This window comes from Leucoraja erinacea, chromosome 1, assembly GCF_028641065.1.
Source record: "Leucoraja erinacea ecotype New England chromosome 1, Leri_hhj_1, whole genome shotgun sequence".
Lineage (NCBI taxonomy): Eukaryota > Metazoa > Chordata > Chondrichthyes > Rajiformes > Rajidae > Leucoraja > Leucoraja erinaceus.
This window is the reverse complement of record NC_073377.1, coordinates 67,030,048-67,046,642: the sequence shown is the minus strand read 5'-3', so window position 1 is coordinate 67,046,642 and position 16,595 is coordinate 67,030,048. Positions and strand designations below refer to the sequence as shown.

General features: G+C 42.6%; 1 protein-coding gene across 4 annotated transcripts in view; it reads right to left on the bottom strand.

Annotated features, from left to right (window-relative positions):
* tec (tec protein tyrosine kinase) overlaps positions 1–16,595 on the bottom strand; it is a 116,748-nt gene that overhangs the window by 88,456 nt on the left and 11,697 nt on the right. For 2 of the 4 annotated variants that reach the window (XM_055636585.1, XM_055636576.1), the window contains exons 2-3: positions 13,534–13,662; positions 11,111–11,306 (exon numbers count right to left, since the gene is read on the bottom strand). In XM_055636585.1, coding sequence (XP_055492560.1) covers positions 11,111–11,306; positions 13,534–13,640 — 303 coding nt within the window. In that variant the 5' untranslated portion in view covers positions 13,641–13,662. The remainder of the gene's footprint in view (positions 1–11,110; positions 11,307–13,533; positions 13,663–16,595) is intronic. The other 2 variants (XM_055636602.1, XM_055636594.1) reach the window with 1 other exon arrangement.

Below are 16,595 nucleotides of genomic sequence, written 5' to 3'. Positions count from 1 at the left end.
GGCCGACGAGCCTGTTTCCATGATGCATCTCAAAACTACTTCACAATGGAAAAAAATACAAGATAGGATGTCTTTTGACCACTTGTGCCTCCTCTACCAGTCAATAACATCATGCCTGATGATCTTTAACCTCAATGCTTACATGTGCAAATCCCATCTCTTCTTGGCTCCTTCAATGTCAAAATCATACCTTGAATGTATTGAATGACTGACTGAACGTCATGAAGGAAAAAGACTGAATAATTTCAATTGCTCAGTTGTTGCATTTCTAACACAACATTATTTTCCTCCGAGGTTGTATATTATGATGCAGAGAGCAGTGGGGTTTTTTAATGAGAAAAATAAGCAGAAGTATTGTGACACACTTGACATGGAATCTTAGAAGTGCTGATATGCAGTCTAGCGGAGGAGGTGCTGGTGGTTCTCGAGGAAAATAATTGCAAACAATTAGTAGGCCCTTGACATGGAACATGTAGGACGGTACAGGAACGTTCCATCAGTCGACATTAACTTCTGAATAGTACATTTTAATTTGTCAGCACTTCAACCGATGTAGAGGATATCATCATGTTAATACGATCCAGAGTTTCAATTCTTAAGTTTTGCAAACTGATGATTTTCACTGTTCTATCAAAAGCTACCCAGTTTGGCTTAACTTGGAGAGAGAATGACATTTTCTCCATTATCACTTTTTTTTTTTTTTAAACTCATGAATGCTCATTTTTGGGCCACTGCTAATATTCTGTGCAGCTCATAACACTGCTTTCAAGTGCCTAGTATGATTAAAACAATGTATGTGGTAAGTTGTTGTTGTTGTTGTTTGCAGCCGCAACAAATAAGATTTCCAATGGTCTTTTCTTCCATATATAAAGTGCCACATGTAGTGCCCTCCATAATGTTTGGGACAAAGACCCATCATTTATTTATTTGCCTCTGTACTCCATTAATTGAAATTTGTAATAGAGAAAAAAAAAAAATCACATGTGGTTAAAGTGCACATTGTCAGATTTTATTAAAAATATGTATATATTTGTATACATTTTGGTTTCACCATGTAGAAATTACAGCTGTGTTCATACATAGTTCCCCCATTTCAGGGCACCATAATGTTTGGGACACACGGCTTTACAGGCATTTGTAATTGCTCAGGTGTGTTTAATTGCCTCCATAATGCAGGTATAAGAGAGCTCCCAACACCTAGTTTTTTCATCCAGTCTTTCCATCACCTTTGGAAACTTTTATTGCTGTTTATCAACGTGAGAAACAAAGTTGTGCCAATGTCAAAGAAGCCATTATGAGACCGAGAAACAAGAATCAAACTGTTAAGAGAAACCAACTGTTTAGAACATCATTTATAAGAAAGAGAGCACTGGTGAGCTAACTAATCGCAAAGGGACCAGCAGGCCAAGGAAGACCTCCACATCTGATGACAGAAGAAGTCTCTCTGTAATAAATTAAATCCCCAAACACCTGTCCGATAGATCGGAAACACCCTTCAGGGGTGGATTTGTCATTGGCCACTGTCCGCAGAAGACTTCATGAACAGAAATACAGACTACAGAGCAAGATGCAAACCACTGGTTAGCCGCAAAAATAGGATGGTCAGATTACAGTTTGCCAAGAAGTACTTCAAAGAGCAACCCAGTCCTGTATAAAGGTCTTGTGGACAGATGAGACGGGGATTAACTTATCTCAGTGATTGCAAAAGCAATCGATGGAGGAGAGAATGAACTGCCCAAGATCCAAACCATACCACCTCATCTGTGAAACACAGTGGTGGGGGTGTTATGGCCTGGGCATGTATGGCTGCTGAAGGTACTGGCTCACTTATCTTTATTGATGATACAACTGCTGATAGTAGTAGCATAATAAATCAGAAGGGTATCGACACATCCTATCTGCTCAAGTTCAAACAAATGCCTCAAAACTCATTGGCCGGTAGTTCATTCTACAGCAAGACAGATCCCAAACATACTGCTAAAGCACCAAAGGAGTTTTTCCAAAGCTAAAAAATGGTCAGTTCTTGAGTGGCCAAGTCAATCACCCGATCGGAACCCAATTGAGCATGCCTTTTATATGCTGAAGAGAAAACTGAAGGGGACTAGCACCCAAAACAAGCATAAGCTAAAGATGGCTGCAATACAGGCCTGACAGAGCATCACCAGAAAGACACCCAGCAACTGGTGATGTCCATGAATCGCAGACTTCAAGCAGTCATTGCATGCATAGGACATGCAACAAATTACTAAACATGACTACTTTCATTTAGATGACATTGCTGTGTCCCAAACATTATGGTGCCCTGAAATGGGGGGGACTATGTATAAACACTGCTGTAATTTCTACATGGTGAAACCAACATGTATAAAAATGGCCTTTATTAAAATCTGACAATTTGCACTTTAACCACTTGTAATTTTTTCTATTACAAATCTCAAAATTGTGGAGTACAGAGGAAAATAAATAAATGATGGGTCTTTGTCCCAAACATTATGGAGGGCAGTGTATCACCCTCCCTATTAATGGGACAGAACTCTGGTCTTTACAACAATGGCTAATTTCTCTTAATTGCATCATCAATTGTACACATAAAACGATTTATCAGATATTGTAGGCCAAGATAAAAGAGAGGAACCAGCAAAGCAAAAAAGACCAGCTCAACGCAACTGAAGATGATTGAACAGAGGTCAGGGCTTTGTAGCAATGACTGGCATCCTTTGCATGGAAGGTAAGTAGATCTTATCACATGGAGAAGCTACTGAGCATTCACAGTCCTGCGATTAAAAAAAATAAAATAAACAAAGAGGTTCTGTTCAAGTGTGTACAACATCCTTCACCATTCCATTTAACTAATATTAACCATATAACCATATAACAATTACAGCACGGAAACAGGCCATCTTGACCCTTCTAGTCCGTGCCGAACACGTATTCTCCCCTAGTCCCATATACCTGCGCTCACACCATAACCCGCCATTCCTTTCCCGTCCATATAACTATCCAATTTATTTTTAAATGATAAAAACGAACCTGCCTCCACCACCTTCACTGGAAGCTCATTCCACACAGCCACCACTCTGAGTAAAAAAGTTCCCCCTCATGTTACCCCTAAACTTCTGTCCCTTAATTCTCAAGTCATGTCCCCTTGTTTGAATCTTCCCTACTCTCAGTGGGAAAAGCTTATCCACGTCAACTCCCTCTCATCATTTTAAAGACCTCTATCAAGTCCCCCCTTAACCTTCTGCGCTCCAAAGAATAAAGCCCTAACTTGTTCAACTTTTCTCTGTAACTTAGTTGCTGAAACCCAGGCAACATTCTAGTAAATCTCCTCTGTACTCTCTCTATTTTGTTGACATCCTTCCTATAATTAGGCAACCAAAATTGTACACCATCCTCCAGAATTGGCCTCACCAATGCCTTGTACAATTTTAACATTATATCCCAACTTCTATATTCAATGCTCTGATTTAAAAAGGCCAGCACACCAAAAGCTTTCTTTACCACCCTATCTACACCAAAAGCTTTCTTTACCACCCTATGCACAGTTATTCCCAAAGATCCTAGAGGAGCAAGATAGACCACTCCTCGAAAAACGCGTAGTATGACGTGTGTGATCGTCGACGCCATTTTTTGAGGCATTTATTGGGCTTCCCCCACACTGTCATGGCGTCCTTATCTAAATTTCATCTCACTGCTCTGCTATCAAGTATTCTAATCGTAAATCTAAACGACCCGACCTGTCATTCTTTAGGTTCCCCAATAAAAAAGAAAGGTGAGAAAATATTTTTATTATTTTCAGTCGATATTCTGTCGTGAAAATGTTATTTTCTGTTCTCCCATCAACGGCCATTGGGAAACTGGGTTTGTCGGTACATTAGAAAGTTATTAGACTTATTTTTAATAGTTCTTTACTTACCATAATAATAAAGACAATTTTAACACTTCTGTACGTTTTTGGTTTTGTTCTTGTAAGGGATTGGTCTCCACAATATGGCCCGCGGACACATCAGGTCCAGTGACCAGGAGATTTTTCGAGCTCAGATTCAAGTCCGAGAATGGGCGGCTGTTACCCATTATATTCCTCGAATTGTCAAGACATCACAAGCAAAGATCACAAGCCCGCCGTGAAGAAGGGTGCAATCAAATATTATATAACTCTGCTCTATCATCTTTGGGTGCAATGGTGGGTCGGGGGGTTCGGTGGCGGCGGCCGCAATCAAAGATACTAGTGGAGCTCTGCTCTATAATCTTTGGTCGGAATGGGACGGCTGCGCATTATAATGTGCTATCGTTCCACTCTCCCTCTCCCTCTCCTTCTCCCTTGTCCCCCCTTCTCCCTCCCCCCTTCTCCCTGTCCCCCCTTTCCCCTTCTCCCCCCCCCTTCTCCCTCTCCCCCTCCTCCCTCTCCCCTCTCGATCTCTCTCTCCCCTCCTCTCGATCTCTCGCTCCCCTCTCTTCTCTCGATCTCTCTCTCTCTCTCTCTCCCCCTCTCTTCGCGATCTCCCTCCCTTCCCTCTCTCCCTCCCTTCCATCTCTCCCTCCCTTACCTCTTCGTGAGAGTTGGCAGCTCTGCTATGCCTTGGGTCCAAAAGAGGATAGAAAGAAAATACTTAATGGTCTTTGTAAGAAGATTTTAATAAGCTCTTCTACATTTAAGGTAAATTGACATATTAGAGGCAAAACGCATTTTCAATATACAGGTCTCTCCACACAACTGAAAACAATTGCATTTAAGTGATATATCATCCATTGTTCAGGCAAGTAGCACTAGGTTACAATAAACTTCCTACATATTCCAGGAATGCATCTCATAAAAATGGGAGAGGCTTAAATGCATTGTAAAATCATAAATCCATGTTGACTTGGACTAATCCTTTTACTGCTATCCAAATGCCCCATTATTACATCTTTAATAATTGACTCCAGCATCTTTCACACCACCAAAGTCAGGCTAACTGGTCTGTAATTCCCCGTTTTCTCTCTCGCTCCTTTCTTGAAAAGTGGGATAGCATTAGCTATCCTCCAATCCACAAGAACTGATCGTAAATCTATTGATCGTTGGAAAATAATAGAAACATAGAACATAGAAATTAGGTGCAGGAGTAGGCCATTCGGCCCTTCGAGCCTGCACCGCCATTCAATATGATCATGGCTGATCATCCAACTCAGTATAACGTACCTGCCTTCTCTCCATACCCTCTGATTCCCCTTAGCCACAAGGGCCACATCTAACTCCCTCTTAAATATAGCCAATGAACTGGCCTCGACTACCCTCTGCGGCAGAGAGTTCCAGAGATTCACCACTCTCTGTGTGAAAAAGGTTCTTCTCATCTCGGTTTTAAAGGATTTCCCCCTTATCCTTAAGCTGTGACCCCCTGTCCTGGACTTCCCCAACATCGGGAGCAATCTTCCTGCATCTAGCCTGTCCAACCCCTTAAGAATTTTGTAAGTTTCTACAAGATCCTCTCTCAATCTCCTAAATTCTAGAGAGTATAAACCAAGTCTATCCAGTCTTTCTTCATAAGACAGTCCTGACATCCCAGGAATCAGTCTGGTGAACCTTCTCTGCACTCCCTCTATGGCAATAATGTCCTTCCTCAGATTTGGAGACCAAAATTGTACGCAATACTCCAGGTGTGGTCTCACCAAGACCCTGTACAACTGCAGTAGAACCTCCCTGCTCCTATACTCAAATCCTTTTGCAATGAAAGCTAACATACCATTCACTTTCTTTACTGCCTGCTGCACCTGCATGCCTACCTTCAATGACTGGTGTACCATGACACCCAGGTCTCGCTGCATCTCCCCCTTTCCCAATCGGCCACCATTTAGATAATAGTCTGCTTTCCCGTTTTTGCCACCAAAATGGTAACCTCACATTTATCCACATTATACTGCATCTGCCAAACATTTGCCCACTCACCCAGCCTATCCAAGTCACCTTGCAGTCTCCTAGCATCCTCCTCACAGCTAACACTGCCCACCAGCTTAGTGTCATCCGCAAACTTGGAGATATTGCCTTCAATTCCCTCATCCAGATCATTAATATATATTGTAAATAGCTGGGGTCCCAGCATTGAGCCTTGCGGTACCCCACTAGTCACTGCCTGCCATTGTGAAAAGGACCCGTTTACTCCTACTCTTTGCTTCCTGTTTGCCAGACAGTTCTCTATCCACATCAATACTGAACCCCCAATGCCGTGTGCTTTAAGTTAGTATACTAATCTCTTATGTGGGACCTTGTCAAAAGCCTTCTGGAAGTCTAGATACACCACATCCACTGGTTCTCCCCTATCCACGCTACTAGTTACATCTGGTTCTCCCCTATCCACGCTACTATGTTCCCTGCCAGTTTTCTTTCATAATCTATTTTTCCTTTCCTAATTAAGCCCTTTGTCCTCCTCTGCTGGTCTCTGTATTTCTCCCAGTCCTCCGGTATGCTGACTCTTTCTGGCTAATTTGTACGCATCATCCTTCGCTTTGATACTATCCCTGATTTCCCTTGTTATCCACGGATGCACTACCTTCCCTGATTTATTCTTTTGCCAAACTGGGATGAACAATTTTTGTAGTTCATCCATGCAGTCTTTAAATGTCTTCCATTGCATATCCACCGTCAACCCTTTTAGAATTAATTGCCAGTCAATCTTGGCCAATTCACGTCTCATACCCTCAAAGTTACCTTTCTTTGAGTTCAGAACCATAGTTTCTGAATTAACAATGTCACTCTCCATCCTAGTGAAGAACTCAACCATGTTATGGTCACTCTTGCCCAAGGTGGTACGTACAACAAGATTGCTAACTAACCCTTCCTCATTACTCAATACCCAGCCTAAAATAGCCTGCTCACTCATTGGTTCCTCTACATGTTGATTTAGATAACTATCCCGCATACATGCCAAGAAATCCTCTTCCTCAGCACCCCTGCCAATTTGATTCACCCAATCAATATGTAGATTGAAGTCACCCATTATAACTGTTTTGCCTTTGTCGCACGCATTTCTAATTTCCTGTTTGATACCATCTCCAACTTCACTACTACTGTTAGGTGGCCTGTACACAACACCCACCAGCGTTTTCTGCCCCTTAGTGTTTCGCAGATCTACCCAGACCGATTCCACATCCTCCAAACTAATGTCCTTCATTTCCATTGCATTAATCTCCTCTCTAATCAGTAACGCTACCCCACCTCCTTTTCTTTTCTGTCTATCCCTCCTGAATATTGAATATCCCTGGATGTTCAGCTCCCAGCCTCGGTCACCCTGGAGCCATGTCTCCGTGATCCCAACTATATCATAGTCATTAATAGCTATCTGCACATTCAACTCATCCACCTTATTACGAATGCTCCTTGCATTGAGACACAAAGCCTTCAGGCTTGTTTTTACAACACTCTTACCCCTTATACAATTATGTTGAAAAGTGGCCCTTTTTGAATTTTGCCCTGGTTTTGTCTGCCTGCCACTTTTACTTTTCACCTTGCTACCTATTGATTCTACCCTCATTTTACACCCCTCGGTCTCTATGCTCACACATTTAAGAAACCCTTTCCCTTTAACTCCATCCTCCACTATCCCATTCGACACCCCACCCCCCTATACTTCCAGCGGCAGAAGTCCGCAGGAACTGGAGGACAGATGTGTGGTGCATTCGTCACCGTTCCCTTTGGAAACCGGCACCACTGCGCCGCTAATGTTTTCAATTATATGCGTGCGAGAGAGCGAGAGAGAGCGAGAGAGAGCGAGAGAGAGCGAGAGAGAGCGAGAGAGCGAGAGAGAGCGAGAGAAAAAAAAGTCAATAACATGAGTGACCGTGAATGAAGGACTTACCTACAAGCCAGCCAGGAAACCCATTCAACTCGAGCCCTTAATGACCTGACCCGTTTAAATCCGATACCCGTTTTAATCCAGATTACTAAACGTGGGAGGGATTGTCCATTACCTCTCAAAACATGGGAGGGATGTGTGCGTGTGCGTGTGTATGTGGGGATTTCCGCCCATGATTGGCTGTGCGTATTGGGTTTACAAGTCTGTAAGCTGCTGCAAGAACTTCATTGCTCCTTTGTCAATAAAAATGACATTTAAACACTCTTGGCTGTTGATCTGATTGGATGATGATCAAGCCTACACAATCCCCACCCTGTCACAGTCATTCCTTTCTGCTCCTCCCCATCCACTTCGCTGCAATTTAACCACTTTCTTTTCCAGTTTTGATAGTTATTAACCTGAAACGTTAACTCTTTTTCTTTTACCACATGTGCTCCCACACCAGAAAAGAGATTCCAACATTTTCTATTTTTAAACCAGGATAGGGCTTTTCTGCCACAGAATGGCAGATTTTGAAGTAAGCTGGTATTGGTGTAGTAGTTCAATTCTCACACTATCGATACACAGGCCAGCACAGTGACACATTAAACACCATCAAGGCAGCTGTGGAATGCACACAGTTAATGACAGTTATGAGGAAATTATCAGGTCTGCCTGATCAACAAAACGTTATCATAAATTGCATGACATCTTCTCGGACAAAGAAGGTGGAGAATTAGAAATATAACTAGTCAAAGAAACTTTAGAAAATAGGTTCAGGAGTAGGCCATTTGGCCCTTCGAGCCAGCACCGCCATACATACAAACATAGAAACATAGAAATTAGGTGCAGGAGTAGGCCATTCGGCCCTTCGAGCCTGCACCGCCATTCAATATGATCATGGCTGATCATCCAACTCAGTATCCCGTACCTGCCTCCTCTCCATACCCCCTGATCCTCTTAGCCACAAGGGCCACATCTAACTCCCTCTTAAATACGATCATGTCTGATCATCCACAATCAGTACCCCAATCCTGCCCCCCCCCCCCCCCCCCCCCCCCCCCCCCCCCCACCCCCCCCCCCCCCCCCCCCCCCCCCCCCCCCCCCCCCCCCCCCCCCCCCCCCCCCTATTTCCCTAGATTCAGTTAGCCCCAAAATTTTAACTGAATTCAATCTTGAAAACATCCAGCGAATGTCCTCCACTGCCTTCTGTGGCAGAGAATTCCACAAATTCAAAACTCTGGCTGAAAATGTTTTCCCTCCTCTCAGTTATAAATGGCCTACCCCTTATTCTTAAACTGTGACCCCTGGTTCTGGAATCCCCCACCATCTGGAACATTTTTCCTGCATCTAGCCTGTCCAATAACTTAAGAATTTTATATTTTTCTACAAGATCCCCTCTCATCGTAAATTCCAGTGAACACAAGCCCAGTCGACCCATTCTTTCATCATACGTCAGTCCCGCCATCCTGGGAATTAACCAGGTGAGCCTACGCTGCACTCCCTCATTAGCAAGAATGTCCTTCCTCAAATTAGGAGACCAAAACTGCACACAATACTCCAGGTGTGGTCTCATCTGGGCCCTGTACAACTGCAATAGGACCTCCTTGCTCCTATTATCAAATCCACTCGCTATGACACTGCACAGGCAAGGTTCTGGAGTAACTCAGCAGATCAGGCAACATCTCTGAAAAACATGGATGGGTAACCTTTAGGCTCAAGACCCTTCTTTTGATAAACGGATCTGATCAACTACTGCCCTTCAAAGGAGGAAATCTGCCAACCCAAATCTGCTAACCGCACCAGCCCCACCCATGTGAATGACCATTAAGTGCCCTCGATAAAGGATTTAGCAAGCCACTCAGATAACCATAATTGTGGTACCGAAATAGACCAATAACAAAAATGGACAGGCCACCCATCATCAACAAAGCATGGAAATTGGACGCAGTAAAGTTACTTCCAGTCTTCTTCATAAAGATCTTGTGAACTAAATTAGTTTGGATCATCTAACTTAGTCTGTGTGGCAACTCTTCCTGTCAAGTGAAAGTCCGATATGGAAGAGGTTTCCAGTTTATTCACCCTCCCACAGCTCTACTTTCAGTATGAAGAATGGTTTCAACTTAAGCATCACATTCTTTAACTCCAGAAATGCTGCCTAACCTGCTGAGTTGTTTCATCATGTTGTATTGGGCTACAATAGTGCTAAATGAGATAGACTGATAAAAGATATGGCAGTTCAAAACTCAACATCACTGAGTACTGCAGCAGTAGCAGGAACTGACACCACCACAATTTATGTCTTGATGACTCAATATAGCCCTCATTAGCATCAAGCTGGCATCAACTCTGGTTCACTGAGGAACATAGAAGGACATGCCAGGAACAGCAACAGGCTTATCTTAAAATCAATTACCCACTGGAAGTTGCAACAAATATTGAAAGAATGTTTAACTGCTAACACAGCATGCAATTCACAGCTATGTGATCTCACAACCAATGGACTAGATCGTAGCAGAGGAGCAGACCTTTCGGCACTTCGAGCCAGCATCGCCATTCAATGTGATCATGGCTGATCATCCCCAATCAATATCCCATTCCTGCTTTTTCCCCCATATCCCTCGATTCCTTTAGCTCTAAGAACTAAATGTAACTCTCTTGAAAACATCCAGCGAATTGGCCACCTGTGGCAGAGAATTCCACAGATTCACAACTCTTGGGATGAAGTAGTTTTTCTGCATCTCAGTCCTAAATTGCCTACCCCATATTCTTAAACTTTGACTCCTGGTTCTGGAATCCCCAAAAATCGAGAACATTTTTCCTGCATTTAGCCTGTCTAATCCCTTATGAAATGTTATGATTTTATAAGATCCGTTCTCATCCTAATTTCCAGCGAATACAAGCCCAGTCATCCATTCTTTCATAATATGTCAGCCCCGCCATCCCAGGAATTAATCTGCTGAACCTACGCTGCGCTCCCTCAATATCATAATCAATGTAATTGTACATCTGAACACTTATTAAATATGCTCTGTTTTATATAACATTAAGTGGCTTGGTTGGGTTAAAATGTTTATAGTCCATTTCTCTAATTGAAGACGAGCATAAAGCCTATGCTGAAACACCAATACAATAGTGAGAAAATGTTGAAAGGTTATTTCAGATCTATTTTAGAGAATGTGATCAAAAGTCCTGAAAAATGAGGAGGAACAATATTCTTGTTTTACTCGCATGCATGAATTCCCAACCAAAACTTTCAGTTAAAGCAAGGCAAAAACGTACAAAGTATTAATAATTGACCTCACCTCAGAACGATTTTCATAATACGTTAATCTTGACTTCGTTAAAACAAAGAGTCGTTCTTTGTAATTGAGTGGAGAAGTCCGTTTTTTCTGCTGTGATCTTTTAATTAAAGTTTCTTGAAGTATAGGATCTGCATTCATCTCTCCCCAGATTCCTGTTATGTTCTTCCTGTGAGCAGAAGGCCCACTACACTGAGAGCTGAAATAAATTTGGAAAATGAAGCATCAGATAAGATTTTACAATCAAACAATACAGCAAATGTCTGTGTGATTTATTACTGATAAGGGTGGCACAGAAATGTAGCTGGTAGTGCTGCTGCCTCACAGCGCCAGAGACCCGGGTTTGTTCCCGACTTGTGGCGCAGTGTGTATGGCGTTTGCACGTTCTTCCTGTGACGGCGTGGGTTTCCTGCAGGTCCTCTTATTTCCTCCCACATCCTAACGACGTGCTGGTTTGTAGGTTAATTGGCTGTTGTAAATTGCCCCCTAGTTTGTAGGGAATGGGATAACAAAGAACTAGGTGTGGACGGGTGATCAATGGTGGGCGTCGATTGGGTGGGCCAAAGGGCATGTTTCTATGCTGCATCTCCAACTAAACTTACCTTGCTGATTACAAAATAATAGGTAACTGGAATCATGATTAATTGTTAATAATTTATTTTGCCAAAAATTGTGTGTTTTAAAAAGAAATTACAATCTATTATGATGATTAATGAATGAATGAATAAGTTTATTGGCCAAGTATTCACATACATGGAATTTGCCTTGGCGCTCCACCAGCAAGTGACGACATACAGTGACAGTTAGGAATGACACTTAAAACATTAAACATTAATAATAAAACATTATTGATTGAACATGTGAATTAAATAAAATGCCAGAGCAAAAGGAGGCTACAGATTTTTGGTTATTGAGTAGAGCTACTACTTGTGGAAAAAAGCTTCTTTTATGTCTGGCTGTAGCAGCTTTGACAGTCCAGAGTCGCCTTCCAGAGGGAAGTGATTCAAAGACGATCTTACCCACTTGCTCCCTGGCCCTTGCAGTGTACAGTTCGTCAATGGAGAGAAGATTGCAGCCAACAATCTTCTCAGCTGATCGGATGATTCGCTGCAGCCTCCAGATGTCATGCTTGGTGGCTGAGCCAAACCAGATCATGATGGAGAAGGTGAGGACAGACATTATTAACAATTAAACATGATTCCAGTTAACTATTATTTTGTAATCAACAAGGTAAGTTTAGTTTGGAGATACAGCATGGAAACCACGAGAATTGGACTATCATTGCCTGTGGCAGATTTTGCTTCCTCAGCCGCCGCAGGCAGTACATCCTCTGTTATTTCTTTTTGACTGTGGAGTCCATGGTAACCCCATTTAAGGTCCTTGGAGATGATGGTTCCCAGGAACTTAAGACTCCACAGATGTGACTGTGGTGTTGTTGATGGTGAGTGGGGTGAGGGGAGGGGGAGCTCTCCTAAAGTCTACAATCAATTGCACTGTCTTAAGAGCATTGAGCTCAAGGTTGTTGCGATGGCATCAGGACGCCAGCTGTGTAATTTCCTGTCTGTAGGCAGATTCTTCCCCATCCTGGATCAGTCCAATCAGGGTTGTGTCATCCACAAACCTGAAAAGCTTGACAGAGGGATCAGTGGAGGCACAGTCATTGGTGTAGAAGGAGGAGAGGAGAGGGGAGAGAGCGCAGGCTTGCGGTGCTCCTATGTTGAGGGTTTGTGGGTCAAAATGTGCTTTCCAAGCCTCACATGCTGCCAGGAAGCTGGTGATCCACCAGCAGAGAGGTTGAGGCACAGTCAACTCGGAAAGTTTGTAGTATAGTAGCTCTGGCACAATGGTGTTGAATGCAGAGCTAAAATCAACAAACAAAATCCTCGCATAAGTCCCTTGGCAGTCTAGGTGCTGGAGGATGAAGTGCAGGCCTAGGTTGACTGCGTCATCCACAGATCTATTGGCCTGATATGCAAACTGCAGAGGGTCCAGGGGGTTAGTGATATTTTTCACAATATACTATCCTCCAAATAAAATTAATTTACAAGCTTATCTATATATTAAAATATTCCAAATACAAGCACATTGTAAAGTAATAACGGAAAAAGTAAATCAAACAATATCTGCATTTAGAGAAATATAATGCCCAACTCATCAGCAATCTGATGATACCATCGCGATTTCAGATTTTCTAATTGTTGTGCTACTAGTATTTACATTCTACTGTTATAAATTTTGCTCCGAATGTAGCTGCATGCTGAAGGGCAATACAAGGAGAATTAGATATGCTAAATGGCTCTTTAGAACAAACATTTTATCGGTTGGTAAGTTACGACACTCTCAACGTGGCATAGCACAGCATGCCAATCCATGGCTAAAATAATGTTTAAAAGTGTGATAAAAGCAAAGCAGGATCAATTGCTCACCCTCCACAAATTCTGTTCCTTGAACTCCTCCCTAGCAACCGTTTAAGCTGAGCCCGAATGAACACTGAGATCACAAACAATCCACTGAGCTGGCATTCCAATCCCATGTGCTGAGATTCCTTGGTTCTTCTGTGATATCCACAAAGGCAACATGTGGGAAGAATTGTGAAAAAGCATTATGGGCAGATAATACTTTTTCATTATAACACAAAAATGACTTGATAAATTGAGACCAGGCACCCTAAATTGATCCTAAGAATCAATAACGTTACAGTGAAATGGTATAAATCATTACAGTATAAATCATTACAGTAAAACAGTAAACTGAGGAATTACTCTGCTCTCCATCACATCCACTTATTTCCATTTCTGAACGACCACCCATCTCTGCGTCTCCTTCAGACAATTTCTGTACTACTTCCCCTCTCCATTTCTTTGCGAGCCTATCTGCTGTCTTCTGTTGAAAGCCCTCATGTTACTTCCATATTCAATTGTTTTGATATTTTCCTGGTGAACCTCGCATCTTCTGAAGTACATAGATCTTCCTCCACCAGCATGCAATACCATCTGCCAATGCACAGCTTTACTGAGGCTATTTTGGCCGCACCTCCAAGCCCACAACCTCTACCATCAGAACTTGCTCACAGACACCGTGGCTCAGCGGTAGTGTTGCTGCCTTACAGCGTCAGAGCCCCAAATTACCCGACTATCAGTGCTGTCTGTAAGGAGTTTGCACGTTCTCCCTGAGATTTTGTGGGGTTTCACTGGGTGCTCCGGTTTTCTTCGCACATTCCAAAGCTGTGCAGGTTTGTAGATTAATCAGCTTCTGTAAAATTGTCCCCAGTGTGTAGAATAGAACTAGTGTTTGGGCTGATTGTTGGTGGGTGTGGACTCTGCAGACCCAAAGGCCTGTATCTCTAATCTAAACTAACGTTTAGGTCCTTCGTCATCATTATTTCGAACTCCGGGACTCCATTCCAGACAGCACTGTGGAAATACCTTCATCAGAAGGACAGCAAGAGGTTCTAAATGACCGCTCACCACCATCTTCTCAAAGGCAATTTGTGATGGGCACTTAATGTTAGACGCCAGCAATATGCAGATCAAACAATTATGTTACCCAAAAAGGGTGATCTTGATAAATAATTCAAACAAATACAGTTTACAAAAAATGTCAATAATGTACTGCTGAAATCACCGAGTGAGAGTTATCTTCAAAGGTTCAAAGGTATTTTATTGTCGCGTGTAGCAATTACACGAGAATCATAAGGTACAGTGAAACTCGATTTATCTTTCTATTGCCCCATAGACAACAGTGTCGCAGTTTGTAGAGACACTGCCACACAGCACCAGAGACCAGTCTCAATCCTAACTTCGAGTACTGCTTGTTGGGAGCTTGTATGTGTTCCCTGTGACTTTGTGTGTTTTCTCCATGTTATAGAGTCATAGAGTGATACAGTATGAAAGCAGGTCCTTCGGCTCAACTTGCCCACACCGGCCCAACTTGCCCATATCGGCCAACAATGTCCCAGCTACACTAGTCCCACTTGCCTGCGCTTGGTCACTACCCCTCCAAAACTGTGTTCCTCAGTTTCCTCCCTCATTCAAAGTCCCATGGGTTGGTTGATCAAATTGTCACTGCAAACTGCCCTCAGGTGTGTAGGTGTGGCAGAGAATCCTGTAGTGAAGGTCAGTTGGTAAAAATGTGGGAGAATAAAAACGGACTCATGTAGGATTTCTGTAAATGTTGATGGTCAGTATGGACTTGATGTACATAATTTCCATCAGAATTTACAGAAAATGGATACAAAATTAAATTTAAATTACAACACGACTGTTCAGGTCCAGAATACTCTCCTGCCCCTGAAATGTTCACTGGTCACCATGACGCTCCAGAAAGCCAATGGACACAACGTGCTCCTTTTGCAGGGATGCCAAGGAATGAATGTATCCTCAGAAGATGAAAAGGCAGTCATGTCTACAGCCATTGCTGCATGTGTGAATGACTACTTGACTAGCTTGTTTACAGTCATCTTGGATCAGAAGATCATGCTGACGCCAGACGATAAAAACATTTTTTTTAAAGGGCAAAAATCAAGATGATTTTAATCTCTGATGTAATTTAACAGTAGTTTAATTATTTGTTCCACTCTTGTTCTGTGGAAAATAGGTGTGTCACAAAATTTCTAAGAAATTTTGATGGTTCCAGTTATGATGCAATTCACTTATGAAATAATTTATTGGAAGGATTGGGACATTAAAATATTCACCATTGCAGTAATACGTCTGTCTGGGCTAATGTGTCACAGATATAGAGTCAATGTGGAAATAGGCCCTTCAGCCCAACTTGCTCACGCTGACAAACATGCCTCATCTATACTAGCCGCACCTCCCTGTGTTTGGCCCATGCCCTTCTAAACATATCCTATTCACATACCGATCCAAATGTCTTTTAAATGTTGTGATGGTACATGCCTCAACGACCTCCTCTGGCAGCTCATTCCAGATGCCCACCACACTGGGTAAAACAAGTTGTTCATATTCCTATTAAATCTTTTCTCTGTCACCTTAAACCTCTGTACTCCAGTTATTGGTTCCCCTGCTCTGGATACAAGACTTCATGATCTTAAAAACCTCTATAATATCACCCCTCATCCTCCTGCCTTCCAAGGAATAAAGAGCGCACCTGCTCTCCCTATAGCTCAGGCCCTCACGTCCTGGCAACACCCTCATAAATCTTTTCTACACCCTTTCCAACTTAACATCTTTCCTATAACAGGGTGACCAAAAATGGACAGGGTGACCACAAATGAACACAATACTCCAAATGTGGCTACACCAATGTCTTTGTACAATTGTGATATAACCGCACAACTTCTATACTCAATAGATAAGCACAAAAAAGCAGGGGTAGCTCAGCAGGTCAGACAGCATTTCTGGAGAAAACGAATGGGTTACGTTTCTGAGCGCAGGTATATGGGACTAGGGGAGATTATGTGTTCGGCACGGACTAGAAGGGTCGAGATGGCCTGTTTCCGTGCTGTAATTGGTTATATGGTTAT